Raw genomic sequence first — 17,995 nt, forward strand, 5'->3', positions numbered from 1 at the left:
GGTCAGAAGACCAATTAGTTCAAGAAAAGCTTTTGTCTGCCTGTGTCAAACACAGCCTTATTCGGGTTGAGCCCATCACATGACTTGCAGTGCACAGCATTACCAACGGCTCTGTACCTACCATGCCGACAGGGGGCGCAGGAGGACATCGTGGTCTTTGGAAGCTGATTTATGACGTTGCTTTGGCGGTTTTTCCTGTTTCCGTGTTCGGAAGTTTAAAAAAACTATTCCCGGTGAAGTAGCAGAAATTTAATTCATCCGTTTTTAGCTACTACTGTCAACAAACCAAGAACATGGTTCAAGAGTTTCATGTCCTAAGGTGCTATTCATGCCAAACCTACCAAGTACAACAGGTAACTGGAGTTTGCTAATTGTAAGAACTTTCTAAGAAAACTTTCTAGTTAGCAATGTTGCTGACTTAGTAACTAGCTTGCTTGGATGCGTTGCTTGAATTAACACGTATTAAATCAATCATTAATTGTAGGTGAAAAAGAGTAAAAAATGGAACTGCAAGATGTGTGGGGAAAAGCAATCTGTCCTCAAGGTAAGTTAAGCAATGTTTCGTTTTAACCACCGTTGATGAACCAGTTGTAGTCAGTTAAACCATTTTTTTGTGTAATCTTCCCAGGAGTTTGGTCGTGGTTCTGGAGTGGATTGCAGACGTCATGTTCAGAAGCTCAATGCAAGACGTGGGGAGATGCTTGAACAGGACCAAAAAGCCTGGTCACAATGGTAACAGTTCTGTTCTTGTTAGAGTTTCAACAGACAACCCTGATATTATTTGTTAGCTCTAGGTATTATTATTATTCAGTTTCTGCCGAGGAAAATGCACATTCCCGTGGATGGTAAGGCTAAAATACAATGGTGCGCCTTGGCAGTAGTGTGCATGTATCCGGCTAACACCATCCCATGCGTTGTCATGCTTATTGGCCACATGGGGGTGCTATAACAAGCGATTTGCTGGGAAATGTGCAAAAGCTCATGCCCTTCACCCCGTGCGACCCCGTAGAGTTGTAAAATATTAGTACATGGGTCCCCCTCCACAAAAATGTTGCCTCTAGGACCCAATAAAGTCGGCCATGTTGGAATGTTGTCCTCCATTCTGCAATTTCACTCCTAAATCCCTACTCTGCAACAGAACCGCTGAACTGCTCTTAACTTGTAGTATCTGTGGATGAGATTCTTACTACGCTATATATTCAAGACTACAACACCCAAACACTTGGCCACTACTGACCAATTTCATGTGGGAAGAGTCTAACACACATGCTTATAAATCAGGCATAGATATTTGGCTCACAACAGTAGTAAGAGACCGTGTGTGCAAACTCATTCAGTTCAAGGACACAGTGGCACGATAAAAGACAGATTTTACACCGTTTGACACAGTAGCGAAGTATTTCTCGAATGCTAATTGGCCTATATTGGCCATATTGTTTCAGCAAGGCTGCTGAAAAATACAGCGTTTAAAGTGGGCACGTGGATCCTACCAAGTCTTTTGGGGATCGGCCCAATGGCCTGGAAGTAAGTTTTTAAAATGCAGAAAGTTATGAAAAATACACTGACAACCTATTTCATTATCTTTGTTCTGTGATTAAACCTAATGCATTATTGTGTTTGGGATGTTTTGGAAAGTGGCCTGAAGAGGGGAGAAGGAATTCATTGTGGCGACATTTCTAATCTGCAATGATGGTGACACATTTGCACAGGCTGGTCTCTCCTGCTATTGAAATGTTGGAGGAATAAATGTCATCACTCTGTTTGCTCCATTAGTGGGGAAGCAGGCAGTGTACCGAGCATTTGTTTCAGCCTTGTCATTTGCATTAGCCAAATGACAGAATGTGAGTAGGCAAAGGCCAACATGGCCATTATAACATTACTATATTGGCCTTTCTGTTTTTGACCTGATAAACCAGTTTGGGTGCGGCCCAGTTAAACATATGTCTTTTTTGACAGTAGTTGATTGGAAAGAAACTTGTGTTGACACTTGTGGCTTGGGTTACAGGTTTGTATACTTCCAGAATCTGTGTTGTCATATCAACTAGAAATTATTTGGGCGAATGCTCTTCACATTTATTGATTTATGAATGCTTAGCTACTTGCTGATACAATCGAAACACCAAATCACAACTTTGCAAATGATCCTAATTGGATGTTTCAAAACATTAAAACAGTGTTGGTTTTATAGGTCATGCAGTCAGATGGAGAGAGGCAAAATGCTGAAAACACTGGTACTGATTTACATTTGTTTGGAGACTTTGCCGCACAGTAGTGTCTCTACGGTAGCTTTATTTTCCAGGTTCGGTGAGGAATGTTTGGCTAGATAAGCTACAGTGTTCCGTATCTCTGCTTATTTGTTTTGATAGGAAGGAGGTGGGCGATCTTGCCGCAGAACAACTGGCCGAGGGAGTTGAAGGGGGTGGCAGCCACAATGTGAGACAAAATAATGATTGAGCTTGGCCTTGTCATGTATAGAGACTTGCCATTATTCCCATTCAGCAGCCCTGTCTGTAAACCGTTGCCTATTGATGTCATGAGAAAACATGGAAAGATAAATAGCCATGTACTCCTGCAGTCCGAAGAGGCTCAAGGAAGTCGTTGGACGAAGTACCACCAGACGACCGACGAAGACAGTGCTGATGAAGAGGAAGAGAATGTTTACATGGACAGAAACCGTCTTCATGGTGACAGAAATCTCAGGTCTGCTACGGTCCTAGTTATCTATACAGGGGGGTTAAAGTTCATCCCTTCACAGAGTTGTTTGTAACCCCCCCACCAGCACCAAAATAATCAACAACATTGCTCAGCATCACTGACAGTGACTGTTCAGTCCCATTTTGAATGGTTGTACATTTCTGTCAAAAACGTATTGATGATATGTGGTGGAATCTGTGTTGAGATTTGTGACAGTATTGATGAATGTGGCCCAACAGAAAGCTGAAGAGGGGTAGAGAAGAGAATGAGTCCCAGCAATCACATCTTAATGGAGAAGAGGACCCCGTTCCCCCTACGAGCTGGACGCTCCGAGGAAAGACCGCTAAGGTAAGCAACCCGTGCTAATTCCAACCAAACAGGCAAGCAGTCTCTTGAAACGCATTAAAAATTAAGAACATTTAGCAGACACTCCCTTTCAGAGCAATGTGCAGGAGAATTTTTTGATAAAAACCTTGCTCATGGGCACTAAGGCAAGATGCTTCACATTGTTGGCTTGGGGACTCGGACTAGCGGCCTTTCAATTACCGGCCCTCCGTTCGTTGAGCGTGGAGTGGTATGAAATGTGAAACCAAATGTGTCTCAGACCAGGACAAGCTTTCAGTTGTTCTATTCCGGTTTTTAACACCACAGAGGTCTTGAAGTTACATGGTGTGGAATTAAGGTTTATTTAGTAATTATTATTATTTATTTTTTAATTTAACAATCATGTGCACATTATCTCCACTTTGCATTTGCTTGCTAACCTCACTTCAAAAGAATCTGTTTAGCGATTAAGTTTGTTTTGCCTGATACGCTTTCTCTTGCCCCCCCCCCCCCACTGTAGACACAACATAACGGACATCCCAGCTTGTTGGCCCCTGCAGACTGGGCCCCTAAACAGTCCGGTGTCTGCAGACGACCAGTCCCAGCTTACAGTGAACCCCATAATGTGTCTGCACCACCCTCCACTACGGGGCGTAACACCTTTTCAACACCAACTGTAGTCTCTAACAGAGTCATCACATCCCAACCTTATGGGTCCTGTGGCACTGAAGTCTCACACAACTCCAAATGGGCCCAGTTCCTGACTCCGGCCGAGGAGCGTGGTAGCGCTACCACAACGCCCGAAGACGACTTCCAAACCATTGGCTCAGTGGTCTCAGATGTTCCAGAAGATTTGCATGAGGTGCTGGTGGACCAGAGCTGTACCAAGCCCCCCACAAAAACATCGGGATGTGTTTCGTTATTGGCTGGAGGTAGTGGTTTTCTGGGGAAGACATTTGATAGGCTGAAGTCCACTGTCACTCGTTGTGGATTTGGGGAGACAGACAATAGTGGAGGGGCCGGCCATGCACTGTTATCTAAAGAGAAGGAAGTGCTTGTTTGTCCCCAGCCTCTGCCCACCACGCGCCCGTGCTCTGCCCTCTCCCTGGGGACCCTGTTCTGCACGGATGACGACTTTGATGACACATTCTAAAAGCCATGTCATGGTGGCTGTGTGTCTTTGCATAGATGTCATGTGAATACCCTGTAGCCTAGTGGTTGACTCCACTGCCTTGTCGGAGTCTTCCTTAATGTTTATTTCGGTTGTATATTTTAATCGGTAATGTTTCGATTCTTCCAAATGTAAACTCTGGACAGTGTGTTCAATAATAAATGTCATTCCAGGCAGCAGTAAGTTTGCAGAAGTATTTTATTTGGTAATAGAGGATAAATGTTTGTGTTAAGACAATCATGAGTCACATCCTTGACCTGATTACATTTACACGGTTGATTCACACCACTGGTTATAGGTCTGGCAACTAACACTAGGTGTAAAAACAGTTACTGGATTATTTGATGTTAATCCACTTTTCTAATGTTAATTGTTTTCTGCTTCTGGAATGTAAAATGTTTCTGTAGCAGTAGTTGAACAACACCTTTAGTTATAATTTAAAATATCTGACTAGTAGTGCCAGCAGAACAATGGATTTCTTAAAATAGCAGGATTACATATCTAATTGACCATTATTGCTTGAGTAACTAGTACTGCCAGAAGTGAGATCAAGAAGGACAGACAGGAAGTTCATTCTGGTGAAATGGTTATTATAGGGAGGGTCATAGGACTGGTGGCCCCTCTACTTCTGGGGGCGTTTGGAGTAGTGGATGGTGTCCAGGGCAGCCCCGACGTCGCAGTCCTTGGCATGAAGGAGCCGGGTCAGCCAGCCGCCCTCATCGGTGAAGCCCATGGACAGCATCTGGGACAGGGACTCCACCAGACGCGGATCTGCATCTGCAACACAGGACGCGGTGGAGGGTCACTCTACTGTGAGGTCTGTGGTGCCAGTCACAGATTGTGGCTCGTAACTAGGTGTAGTAAACACTAGTCACAATCACAACTACCAATGACTGATGTAATGATAAGCTACTGCTGGTGACGAGGTTTCATTTTAAAACATTTTTGTACCTTGTGGGAGATGTGGGTAGGCTGCGGCCTCGGCGAGAGTGAGGGACCTCGGTGGGTCCTTTGAGGGGGCCTGGTGGGAGGCAATGGACCCCGAGGCTTCCAGAGAGACCCCCTCGCCCACCAGGAGAGACTGGAGCTCCCCTGTGGAGGGGTCCACCTCCTTGGAGGTCAGGTGGGTCCACTCCTCGTCCCCGCTGCCTCCCGCCTCTTTACCTCCCTGAGAGAGAGAGGGGTACGATTACAATCTCAGAAAAAGTGATGACGACGCTGTCGATTAAAATGTTTTCGTAAAAAACAAATGTAAAATCGGGTCTTTTGAAAGACCCCTCTGATGTGTTATGGGGCAGTCGTACCGTAGCCAGATCACCGGCGCTTCCCAGGCTGCTTATTCCATCCATCTCAACCTCCATGTCTCCCTCTTTAGCCTCAGCCTCGTCCACCCCCCCAGTCCTACTGCCGCTGTCACTCCTGGCACTGGGGGGGCCCCCTGAGCCGGATGGGGCTGGAGTCGGGACGATCACCTTGGCCCTCTTCCCCTCGTGCTCCACATCGATATCCACGTCGATACCTGCAGCCAACACGCAGGGTTAATGATGCGGTCGACACACTTCATATGGATTGATATTCATAGGATGAGATCACATGGTGCTTGGTCTCACCCAGTGGGCTAAGCATGGCCGCCACCCCTTCTCCAATGTTCTTCAGATAATCCATATTGGCCTGAGACTGCTGGGAGGCGTCAGACGACGCATCAGAGGAGGGCTGGCTGTTCCCTGGGGCCGCCTGGTCTGGCTGGGACCCAGAGGGACCGGGTTGGGCTTGGCTCTGGGCCTGGTTCTGGGCAAGGTTCTGGGCCTGGTTCTGGGCCCACATACAGTGCCTCATCTTCCGCATCCACTTCCCGCGAGGAAACCACTGTGAGTAGAACATGAACGTCAAGCAAACAGATCTGCCCCCGAAACGCACGTTCCCACAGGGGCAGAAAAAAAAAAAAGCACGAGGCAGCGTTACTTACCTCAAAAGCATTGTTGAGGGGGTGCAAGATGGGCAGGAGGACATGCTCCTTGTGGAGCCCCTTGGACTGACACTGGGAGCACAGGTCATAATCAGGGCACACGGTACACTTGAAACGGGTCCCCCAAACAGGGCCATTGCATTCGTCACAGGTCACATTGGGGTGCACCAGGGACGGGCCGTGGCCGTGGCCTTGGGGTGGGGGAGGTCCCATGTGGGGTCCTCCAGGGGGAGGGGGGAAGGCAAAAGGGGGGACACCACCCGGGAAGGCAAAAGCCGGGAAGTCACGCCTATGTTCCTTTTTCTCTGTAAGAGAAAGTAAAGCGTGTCTTAACAGCAGGGATGTAACAGCAGCAGTAATAATGATGTAATACGTTACGCCAACAATTCCATTAGTGTTTATAAATATCTGAGAGGTCCTAGAAGACCCACCCTTGATGAAGAGGCGGAAGGTGTCATCCTTGGTGCAGGTGAGGCCCATCATGAGCTCATCGTCAGTTGAGAAAGCGATCATGTCACCGTCCTCATCTGGGTAGAAGGCAAACATGAACGTTGTCGCACTGATCTCGCTAAACATGGTTTACGGACAGCTCGCCCTCGTCTAGTCAAGATAAGTTGGTTTACTTCCAGCAGCCAAAGTTCCGTACTAAAGTAATCTGTTCACCGCCTCACTGGCAGTTGCTTTTTATACTTGAAGAACAGACATCAACAGAATCTGGTTAACTTAGTTGAATAAGTTTGACTAATTTGGAATACAATGGTGCACATGCCTGAGGCCCAATACAAAAACACCATCAGTTGTGTTGTGGGCCTAGTTATAACCTACTGTATGAAGTAGGTCACCTAGGTTAATATGGTAAACTTCAGGCCTGGAGCACAAAACAAAATGGGGATTATCTTTCTACCTGGTAGTTAACTGCGCTCAGTTTCCCAGATAATGTAAATCAGTGCCGGTCTTGGGGTATTTCAGCCCTCCAAAACCAGTTATATACTGCCCCGGTTATAAACCGTATATTTCAGTCAATAACTAATGTATGAAAAAGAGTTTTTGCGAACAGCAAAAATCCCTTTCTGGAATGTATTTCTCTTTAGTAACGTTTATAGGGCAGGCCTACAGGTTACATCAAATCTAACACTGCTTTAAGTAGACAATGTAGCCTAATGATGTGGTGTACGGCCTAATTTAACTGATTTTACAAATGTGAACTTTAATATATCATTTGGTTCACGAGTCAAACTGTACTGTTTCATCGACAGAGATGGTTCGTTAGTTTAGTGCGCAGTGCGCTGCAAAACCCGCCCCACAATGTTATGAAAGATCCGGCTACAGCAAAATCCTAAAATGGGTAGTCAAATCTATGACACCACGTTCGAAGACACTGTTTAGGAAACATATGCCTGTATATAATGAAACAATGACCATGTAGGCGTACCTTTGTAAAACATTTGGTAGGTGACATTCCGAAGGGTGGAGAAAACATCAACCACCTTTCTATTCAGATACTCAAAACTCGTTGAAACATCTTGGTCCACAGCAAAGCGACGAATTTCCTTCGGCGCGTCGTCCTTCCCAAGGAGATAGGCTTTCACCGTCATAGACATGGTCGAGTCTTCTGTTGACTGTCAGACGTGTTGTCGCTCCAAAAGAGTTGTTGCGCAGTTAAAATGTTAAAGGGCCGCTCCGCTGTAGTTTCGCTGTCTTGCGTTCCTGGATACAGTTCCGCGTATGAGCCTTGTAGCGACGTCTAATGTAATATTTATGCGCCGGTCTAGCCAATCACGGTGGCTTGGAGCGGCTTCAGGGGGAGTCCCAAATTTACGAGTTTGTTTCTCATGGCCGGTGCTCCGAGTCGGTGGAGGTTATGGACTAATCGAATTGTCAAATGTACAAAGTATTTTACCGGATCTCCGGACAAAGAAAAACGAACTTGCCTAATGACAAAGCTCTCTGTTCCTTCTGTTATTGCGAGCAAAAGGCTTCCAGGGTAAAGTAAACAAACGGGAGGTACGCTGAACTTGGATGAAGTGGAAAGCCGAGGAATGACAAGGCACTTTTCATGTGGGAATTCCCCGCAAGGGATCAGTGTTATAGAAATATAATTGAACCGGACTGAGCTCTGGACCTGAAGACGACAACGTTTAGGCTACGAGATGTTTGAAGTATTTATAGTATTTCTTGACATAGTAGTCGAACTAGTTTACTTTAATTGTGATAGATTTATCTATATAAGCTTATACAACAATACAACTGATAGTTTTAATTTTTTACAGTTAGAGCTTGACAAATGTTACCTCTATGACAGAATGTTTGAATACTATGCTGGTGGCCTAATAATAGCTACTCCATAACACACATGACATAATCTTGAATGCCTCGAGGCCTGCCCTGAAATTAAAGGCAATATTGGAGGTTTCACTTGAATAAAGGTGCCTGTGGTGGATTGTTGTGTGTGAAATGTTTTTTGAATATATACTATATATACTAACTATATATTCTATACTAACCTATATATAAACGTGTCGTTTCATCGTCTGTTCTAATCATGGGTTTAAATTTAGTTAAATAAAAAAATCAAGAAGGTGTAGTAACTAAGAATTGGAAATGTTTTGGTCAATATTTGATATGTTGTGATGGTCATGCATTTTCTGAGTTAATTGTTTTCTGACAAGAATAACTAGTCGGTGATAATAATGGTTAATGACGTAGGCTATTTTTGTCAGATTTTGCAGTGATTTTTGGTATTACTTTTCAGTATCTGCCCAGCCGATAAGAAACCGATCAAATATATGATCATTATACCTTCAGGCAGTTGTTCGAATGCACTTTATTGCTTAACTCAACAAGAGTGAGCATTTGGTGTAAGCTGGGTGAAATAGCGACTTTAAGTTTCACCCTCCCTTTCTGCCTCTCCAAAAGCTCTGTCACCTGATTCTGACTCATAGGTCCCATGACCGCGTTATCACATTTCTATCATTTTCTTGCGCGTTTGGTAATCCGTGGAAAGCGCAGGATGCTTCTAGAAACAGATTCTAATCAAACCTGTATCGGACCTGAGATAAATCTGTTGTCATAACAAGTTTCTGAAGATTACTGATCTAGACGTTTTGTTGTTGTTGTTGTTGTTGTTGTCCAAGGGTTATTGATATCTTGTAAGATGGCAAGAAGGAATCTCATAATGAAATGTGAATATAAATTGACAAGTAGGAGTCAGAAAGTACAGTGGGGAGACCTAAAAAGCAGTATGCATCTAATGAACAGTACTCTTAGGCCACCTGAGGGACACAAGGGAATCCAGTGAAGTGCTTGCACGGCTTCTGATAATCTTCCGCACTAAAGACCTATTCGACCTTGAGACAAAGTATTAATAGGAAATGCCCATATTTGACCGATGAACACATTGCAAAGTCGAAAAAAAAGTTGTCAGTTATTCTTTCAAAAGTCCTAGCCTATTTAATGTTATTTGTTTCAATGAATCTAACACCACTATATACAGCTTAAATATTTTGTTGCTTTAAAGTCTAAAATATAAGTCATAAAGTAAGAAGATAATTATGTTGCCACAATGTTGCTGGTTATAGTACATTAATTCGCTTGGTTATCCTATGACTGTGTCCATCAGCAAGGGAATAAGCGTCGAACGTACAGTTCAACTTTCACCGCTAGGTGGGATCATTCCTCCACTAACCAAAGAGGGCACCAAATGCTTTCAAAGGGCATGTTTTTTTGAATTGGGAAAATGTTGCTGAAAGTTTCAAAAGTTTACACACAGTGTTGTTTCATTGGTTGGGTTTACATTTAGCCTATTCATGGATTCCCCCTTACCATTGATGCCGACTGTTTGATCTATTATTCTCTTCGGAATAAGCGCCAGGCATTTTTTTTTATTATTATTGGAAAATATACTAAAACAAATGTATAGGCTTAGGGACAGTGGTGTATATCGGCCTACTGTCTGTAAGTACACCACAGTTTCAACAGCCAAAATTCAGAGGTAGCCTAGGTGACAGATGTGAGTCTGTTGGCGGAGCCACTATCCACTACTGACCCGTGCAGCCCATTGTAGGTGTGATTCAGTCTAAATAAGGAGAGGTACGATGTTCCGGCGTGATCTTTTTAGGAAGTGGTTGTCAAACTGACTATAGTTCAGATCTGCGGCTTAAGAATTATCATGTTGCCTATAATATATTGTACAGTAGGCCTATTCTTTGACGGGTCCTTTTCATTAGGCCAACTCTTACTTTGTCCGATACCTATATCTTCCATCAGATAGGCTAATAACCATACCCTTGACGTTGGATGTTTCAAAGTCGTTAGACTGAACTAGAAATTCGTAATGGTATTGTTATTTTGGGACTATTATTCTACCAACATCGGTTAAATTGGTAAGGTCTTCATAGACTAATTAACTCGTGGATTTGGGTACGTTTTGTCTTCCTCGTGTTAGCTGGCAGGCAAAGTAGGCCTACAAATCAATGTAAATCACCGTACGACTATCTCGTTTTTCATCCAAGCGCATTGATGAAGCAATTTTATTCATTTTTGGTGCTGCACTTGGGAGAAACTTGCATGCATGCTCTCGGAGTGGATGGTGAAGCTGATGAGATTGGCTGTCTCGCGGGCATAGCTAGGCTACGTAACGCCTTTCACTAAAATTAGCGAACTATTAAAATCAAACCCGAGCTGTTAACTCTCACGTTTGCGAACGCCCACTTGCAACACTACACGCCAAAGATGGAATGCCTTTCTTTAACCACTCCGCGCTGACTCGAGAAGGAGAGCGATCTCCCCTTTTTCTGGCAACCCCTCCCCGTGAGCACTGCCTGCCTGTGCGAACGAATAGTCTACCCGAGAGTAGAGTGCCGCGCAGTAACAACAGTCCTCCGCTCGGATCACCAGGCGTGAAGAGGCATTTCTCTTCTGGAAGCGCCGCAAACGAGCTTTGAGAGCCCAGACACCCGCACTCGTTACGGACATGAGCCCGGGGATCCGGAGATGAGGCTCCGAAATGGCACCTTCCTAACGGTCATATTGTTTGGTCTATGCGGACTCATTTCGCTTTCCTGGTACACTGCATTCAGCAATTCAAAAGGTAAGGTATCTGCTGTATCGCACCACGGGGCGGGGGTGTGTTATGCGATTTGATAGATTTCGCCCGCTGTTGGAGACGGGAGCCTGGAAGACGTCTGTCTGATACCGTGTAGCGTTAACTCTTGTGTTTGTATTTTGGAAGAAAAAAAATGATGTGGGTGTATGATATTTAATTGTTCTGTAGTCCATCGACTGCGAAGAAAAGGCTAGCGTTTTCCCGGGGTGGTACCAGCGTCAGAGCCCCTACCTTTGTCATGCATTTTCATGGCAACCTTTGCTCACTTGAACAGGTTCTATACAATACTCGGTCATTATAAAGGCCCCCCTGTGCATGCGTTATGTTCCATTGTCTGCTCCGGCAAAGGGCTGTTTGTGTCTTTTACATTGTAGCCTTTACATTGCGTTAACATATGAATCAGATGATTCCTTACTCAAAGAGCGCATACTTAAAGTAGCTGTAGATTATTCATGTCGTTACAATGTCTCCGTGTAGTGCTGGCTTTCAGAAATGATTGTCCCTGCAGACGTTTGCAAACAGGCGTCTCCAACGTTCTGGGATCGAATTGTCTGGCTGTTGGTTAAACTTACACGAGAGAGACTTGAAAGCCACCGTATCTCATGAGCTTGTTAGGAACTCCAAGATATGACCTGATCTTGATTATACATTTTATTGACTATGAATAAAATCTTACCAAAAGGTAAAAAAGTTTGTATTATGTTATAGCCTAAGGATAAAACCCAAAACTGTTGCTTAGTAGTGCTAATGTGAAGCAGGTATATTTCCTCATGATGCAGTTGTCATGTGTCCTGGACATTGGATACACATTTCTAAGAAAGTTGATCGGGTCATGAATCATGCCTGTTGCCTGTTTCGTGCAGTTGGGTTGAACTGTTAATCTGCAGACCGTGTTTAGTAGCGGAAACGAGCCATAAGCACCGAGGAGCAAGTGCCGGTGTCAGCGTGTGCACCTGTACTTCGGATGCAGGTGCGTTTTTAATTCGGTTAGGGCCTTGCGCGCGATGATAAATGTTTGACTGTTTTAGACACACTGGTCATTTACCATACCAAAAAACACAGTCGTGATGAGGGCTGTCCAAATATCGGATGGGATAGACAACTCCTCGTGAGGATCTTCACGCATTCTAGATTGCTGTTTAAATGTGAAGACTGATTTTTATTATTTTTTATCTTTTCCGACCTGTAATGTATCACATCACGTACCGGGCAGAGCAAGTCATTCTTTAAGACTGATTACATGCCTCATATTCAGAGTTGATTGTTGGGGGGGGGGGGGGGGGGGGGGGGTTTCAGCTCCTCCTTTCTTCTGACACTTTTCTGTCCCGCTATCCTGTCAAAGCTATCATCCACTCTGTGAATCACAAACCAACTCACCCCTTGTTACTGACAGAACGTTTAGGGTGATTTCCATAGATTGATGAGGGGGATCCCTAAACCAAATCAACCTCAGGCCGCACTAGTTGCTTGGACGACACGGTTCAAGTTCCACTTCTGAATAATAAAATGAGCATGACATTTAAATGATCAAATCTCTCTGGGTGTTTTACAAGGCGTCATAAAATATAACATGCCTTCTGAGCATCCGGTTCGTTAGAAGGGGGCCGCTGGAGGGACAAATGTGTACCCCCCCTCATAATATTCACTCCCTCTGCTTTGGGACACTCATGCATACGGGGGGAGGCATGCGTGACTGCCCAAATGAAGGGCAGAGGGGAAGGGGATTGTTTGGGATGTGGCAGCTCTCCACTGTCATTATCGCCACAACCCTCTGTTGAAGGCTGTGTTTCATTCTGCCCACCGTCGTGTGCTGTCAGCTGTCCTGTGCCTCTCTGATATTGACTTCCAGGCTGACGCCAATTAACTCTGGAGAGAGACAAGGAGAGATTGCTCTGCTGTGTGCGTGTGTGTGTGTGTGTGTGTGTGTGTGTGTGTCTGTCTGTCTGTCTGTCTGTCTGTTTCGGAAAGTGCCTCTGCGAACCCATCTGAGCCAGCCAGCACTCGGGTGAATTAATTCAGTCGAGCAAACAGCTAAATGTGATTGGAGGAGCTTGTTTGATACATTTATTCCAATAGGAGCTGAGGGCTGTTTCAGTTTCTTGGAACTGGCCTACGTATGCTGTATTGCACCTCACCACTCTGCAGATGCCAATTTAGTATCAACAGTTTTTGATAAGTAAATTTTCCCCAGGAATATTTGTATTGAATTATTGACCCACGCTTGCATTAATCAATTGGTAGATTCGTCATACAGGAAAGTGTGAGTTTGTGAGTGAGCTGAATGCCTGAACATAAATACAAGGATTTCTGAAGATGAGCCTTTTTTCTCGTGACATGCATGTTTCCCCGAAAATGTCGGGAGAGTTTTTTTGTTTTCTTAAAAAAAAAATCCCTGTTTAGTTCCTCAAAAGTACTTTCTGTCTGGTGTGACTTAGAACATGGAATTCCCTAGGATGACTCTCAATGTGCTGGGCCACCACCCACCCACACACACACACACACACACACACACACACACACACAAACACCTGGGTTTTCAACCCTCCCCTAAGGGACGCCCAGATGATTCGAAATTCTGTTGTAGCCCTAAATAGGAACATCTGATTCACTAATCAAGGGCTTGATGATTAGCTGACAAGTCTGATCATGTGCGCTGGTTCTGGACTAGATTAAATACATGGAACAGGGGGTCCCTGAGGAGAGGGATGTTGACCTGGGTTAACACGTTTACACACTAACACACCAGGCTGCCGGGTAGACGTCTTTGCCATCTCATCCTCTCAGTTTCACTTCTTGACAGAGCTTTTGTTTTGTATTTGTAAAGAGGAATCTAACGTGTCTGCCGAACCCAGTGTTTTAGAAATCAGAGAGTGGCCTTATCAATGTCAGTGTCGTTTTCCCAGCTGCAGTGCATGTAAAGTGTCCCCTGTGCTGTCAGCTGTACCACTATCAAGTGAACACTTGCCTTTGTCAACTCTTAAGTGCACACCAGGAAGACTATGGGTAATTCTAAGAGCAGTGGAAAACTGGAATGACCCTTCAGTGTTCCTCTTCCGTCTCCTGTTTCTGTCCTTGTTCCAGTGGGATGGGTCTGGGCAGATGTCAGGTTGCTCTGTAAGTCTGATGAGACACCGATAGTCCCCCTCTGCCTTTGCAAGTCCCATCCTGAGACCGTGGCTGGTTATGAGGGGTAACATGAGAGTGTGCGTGTGCGTGTGTGTGTGCGTGCACATGCTTTTGTGAGACTCTGTAACTCAAGGATGTCTGTGAGTTTGATCAATATTGGGAAAATGGATAGCAAAAGAGCTCCTATGTAGTGCCTGGGTTAGCAAGCTTCCAAAATGACGTCATGCGTAGACTAAAACTTTGAATAAAAAATGTTGTGGTTACAGTATTGAAATTATTCCTGTTCCTTATCTGTAACCCATTATTGGGATTTAAGGTCACATGTCAATCTGGGTTTAAAGCAGTCACATAGTTTCATTTGCTGCTTGTCCTTTGAAGGAAATATAGCAGTTGAACAAATATAACTGCTTTGTTCTTCTGTGTTGTCTGGTAAGGTGAACTAGCTAATGAATGGACTGGGGATCAGGTACTGTCTTGTTTCATTTGTCAGTAAATACTGTGTGGAAATAATCTTAGAAGGTTGAACAGAACATGGGCTAACAATATGGTTAAATCTCTTTCCGTCTGGTTTCAACCATTAGACCAAACACAGGACTTCTCTGATTCATGTTTACCCTGAGAGAGAACAAAGAGTAGGATGCCAGGTTTTTGTGTTCCCATTGATAACTTCACAAAGGAACGTGGCAGTTGGTTTGTCACTCACATGACTTCTAAGTGGCACAGAAAGCTAGGGCCCTGTTGTAACTTTAAGATGACCACCACACTAGATTAATTCCTTGAATGTGCTGAAAGCATTGTCAGCAGGTATTTCCTGGTCTGATGACACCCTACCGACCCACTCTGGTGGCTCGGGAGCCCTAAAAGCTAACTGAGGTTGTCCGGTGAGTATGTCTGCCCTGAAGCGTTGACCCACATCACTTCCTGGTTAGAAGAGCAATGTGGGTGGGAAAACAAGAATGACTCACGACGGACGCCTGTTAGTAAAGCTTGCGCCACTGAATCTGTTGGTAGTTGTTGTGATGCGAAGGGGCTTGAGACAACATTTGTGTATGATCAAACTGCATAAGGGAGGAATAAGGTGAATAAAAAAAATCAAACGAATTGTCTGTAAATCTACAACTTATATATTTTTGGCCTCATCACACATACCGGCATCAGTTGCATTATTTACTGACAATGCTGGGAAGGGTATTATTGGCAGATATTATCAGCAGACGGTAGCACACGGCAGCATGTGACTGCATTGGACCCCGCATTGAATGGTGTTGTCCAATGAGTTGTAAAACCGTGTTGCCTCCAGTCCAGACCCGATTGGGATTTCTGCTGGTTTTGGTTCTGGACTTGTTTTCGACTGTATGTTTTTCCTGTGCTCTCAATTCTTGCCAGATTTAAAGCTGATCTGAAAGGAAGGGCTGTTCTTAGGATCCACCAACATCTACTCTGCCATCACACAGCCATGTGTGTGTGTGTGTGTGTGTGTGTGTGTGTGTCAGCCCTCCGTGTCCCTAACCCCTGGCTCACAAACTGCACATGCAAGTTCCAGTGGTAACCTTGACAATAACCCTGGCTTTGGGGAATAAGTAACCATACACACAGAATCTGGCATAGTGGGCTGTTGTCATGGCAGTAGTCACAAAACCACGCCCTATTGGTGGGTTTAAACTATGTTGTGTTGAGGACTGCGGAGGATCAGTTGGGAGGAAATGGTTTCCTCTGTCTATTTAGCTAATGATTGTATTTACGCAGCTTTTCCTTTGTGCATTGAATGTGTATGAGCAATTACATGGTAACAGAATGACAATGAGACTCCGGTTTTTCCCGTCTGAAATGATTGCAAAACATACAACTATGTTCACGACGATTGCTTTTAACAATTTCTAATTGGCATTCTACAAAAGCACATTCACTTGAACTTTACTGTTGTAAAGATAAGTAACAGAATAAAAGTAAAATGTTCTTTTTTAAAATGACCACATTGTCATTTCCCCGAAACGTCTACTCTAAAACAAGATTAAACGATGCCCGCAGATGGAATGGGGTGACCTCTATAATGTAACACCTTGAGTAAGACAACTAATCTATTTTTGTTCTTGAACTACAGTAAGTGAAGTGGAACAGCTCCTGGTAACTGAATTATGGTAACAATGGCATCAGTTTCTATTTCGATGCAGACTGGACACTGCTTGCTTTTTAAAAAAAGGTCATGGGGGACTGGTGAAGAGGAGAGGGCAATGAAGGGTAGAGACGGGTCTTGAACCCTGGTCTTCATCATGGAGTCAGGACTGTTATCACGGGACCCTGATCTTTACTATACAGACGTGCACAATTATGGGTATGATATTCTAAATGTATCTAAAAAGTTTTCTTTGGATATCCACTATGTCAGTATCTATGTACTGTTCTGTAGTCAGATATATACTGATCTTTTCATATATGCTGCTGCACTCATCTAGTGTATTCATTCAAATTGTGTTTTGATGTACAGTATTTCCTGTAGTTTTCTCTGATACAATAAAAAGACAATTTCCAACTGTTCGATGAGAAATAATTTCCCTATGCCTCCATTTCAATAACCTATTTGACAGCCGACTTGATGTTGTGTTGTTGGTCTTTTTTCATGGAAATGTTCTATCAAGTAGACAGCCATTGTCCAAAAATGACAAAAAATATAAAAATGTTTCTTATACTGTCAGAAAGATGTCACATTTGATTGTCAGGGAACAACTCAGGCATTTAAATCCTAATAAATTTGAGCAGATTGTGAAGAACACCCCATGAGATATTTCCACCCTGTGAGGGATATAAACAACTACTTGGAAATGAAACTTTTGACATTTGTGTTGACATTTTTCATCTAGATTTACATTTTCAAAGGTATCAAATATCTGTTATTCTATTACATTTTTCTGTCTTCAGATAATTGCTAAACTAGTTATTGAACAAATTATGGGCTTTTTTAGAAAAGCACTTTATTTCCACATAGTTTTCATAATAACAGTGAATAAAATGTACATTCGGTCAATATCCTTTTCAATCTGTTTAGCTACCTAGGACATTAGCCTTTACATATAATGGTCACTTCCATTAAGAATGTACTCGTCAAGCCAAGGGAGAGAGAATTCAATTGTTTATGGAAATTCTTGCAGGAAATACTTTCTCTCTGGTGTGCAACTCGATCTCCGTTAGGAAATGGAAATACACACTCATTTATACAGGGGGTGTAAATACCCAGAATTTAACAGAGTACATTGAGTAGTCTGAAAACGCCGTGGTGAACCTTATGCTGCCTGCAACATCATCCAGCATGACCAGTTCAGTGTTGGGTCAGTAAGGGTCTGGGGGGGACATATCCCTGGAGGGTCGCACAGACCTCCATGTGCTAGCCAACAGTACCCTGACTGCTGTTAGGTACTGGGATGAAATCCTCAGACCCATCATCAGACCGTTAAGCTGGTGAAGTGGGCCCTGGGTTCCTCCTGGTGCAGAACAATGCCCAGCCTCATGTGGCTAGAGTTTGTTGGCAGTTCCTGGATGACGAAGGCATTGATGCCATTGACTGGCCCTCACGTTCCCCAGACCTGAATCTAATTGAGAACCTCTGGGACGTTGT

At 44.0% G+C, this 17,995-nt stretch overlaps 3 protein-coding genes across 3 annotated transcripts in view; 2 read left to right on the forward strand and 1 right to left on the reverse strand.

Annotated features, from left to right (window-relative positions):
- Positions 1-178: 178 nt before the first annotated feature.
- mrnip (MRN complex interacting protein) lies at positions 179-4,365 on the forward strand. Its single transcript, XM_010901110.3, has 7 exons — positions 179-353; positions 485-544; positions 629-732; positions 2,367-2,433; positions 2,576-2,700; positions 2,934-3,042; positions 3,539-4,365. Exons 1-7 carry the CDS (start codon positions 294-296, stop codon positions 4,169-4,171), a joined length of 1,158 nt encoding a protein of 385 aa, XP_010899412.2. The 5' UTR covers positions 179-293; the 3' UTR covers positions 4,172-4,365.
- A 4-nt stretch (positions 4,366-4,369) lies between these two features.
- sqstm1 (sequestosome 1) lies at positions 4,370-7,888 on the reverse strand. Its single transcript, XM_010901099.3, has 7 exons — positions 7,588-7,888; positions 6,587-6,682; positions 6,156-6,460; positions 5,800-6,055; positions 5,494-5,708; positions 5,141-5,357; positions 4,370-4,966 (listed from the first exon to the last, which is right to left on the reverse strand). The coding sequence occupies exons 1-7, from the start codon at positions 7,754-7,756 to the stop codon at positions 4,812-4,814; spliced, it is 1,413 nt and encodes a 470-aa protein (XP_010899401.2). The 5' UTR covers positions 7,757-7,888; the 3' UTR covers positions 4,370-4,811.
- A 2,886-nt stretch (positions 7,889-10,774) lies between these two features.
- mgat4b (alpha-1,3-mannosyl-glycoprotein 4-beta-N-acetylglucosaminyltransferase B) overlaps positions 10,775-17,995 on the forward strand; it is a 109,167-nt gene continuing 101,946 nt past the window's right edge. The window contains exon 1 of the mRNA XM_010901086.4: positions 10,775-11,244. Coding sequence (XP_010899388.1) covers positions 11,148-11,244 — 97 coding nt within the window. The 5' untranslated portion in view covers positions 10,775-11,147. The remainder of the gene's footprint in view (positions 11,245-17,995) is intronic.

Source organism: Esox lucius, chromosome 4 (assembly GCF_011004845.1).
Source record: "Esox lucius isolate fEsoLuc1 chromosome 4, fEsoLuc1.pri, whole genome shotgun sequence".
Lineage (NCBI taxonomy): Eukaryota > Metazoa > Chordata > Actinopteri > Esociformes > Esocidae > Esox > Esox lucius.

Coding starts and splice junctions, on each gene's coding strand:
- mrnip (XM_010901110.3), top strand. CDS start 294: ATGGTTCAAGAGTTTCATGTCCTAAGGTGCTATTCATGCCAAACCTAC. Junction 733..2,366: donor CAAAAAGCCTGGTCACAATG/GTAACAGTTCTG, acceptor TTGTTTTGATAG/GAAGGAGGTGGGCGATCTTG. Junction 2,701..2,933: donor CATGGTGACAGAAATCTCAG/GTCTGCTACGGT, acceptor GTGGCCCAACAG/AAAGCTGAAGAGGGGTAGAG.
- sqstm1 (XM_010901099.3), bottom strand. CDS start 7,756: ATGTCTATGACGGTGAAAGCCTATCTCCTTGGGAAGGACGACGCGCCG. Junction 6,461..6,586: donor CTTCCGCCTCTTCATCAAGG/GTGGGTCTTCTA, acceptor TTTCTCTTACAG/AGAAAAAGGAACATAGGCGT. Junction 5,358..5,493: donor GCGCCGGTGATCTGGCTACG/GTACGACTGCCC, acceptor TCTCTCTCTCAG/GGAGGTAAAGAGGCGGGAGG.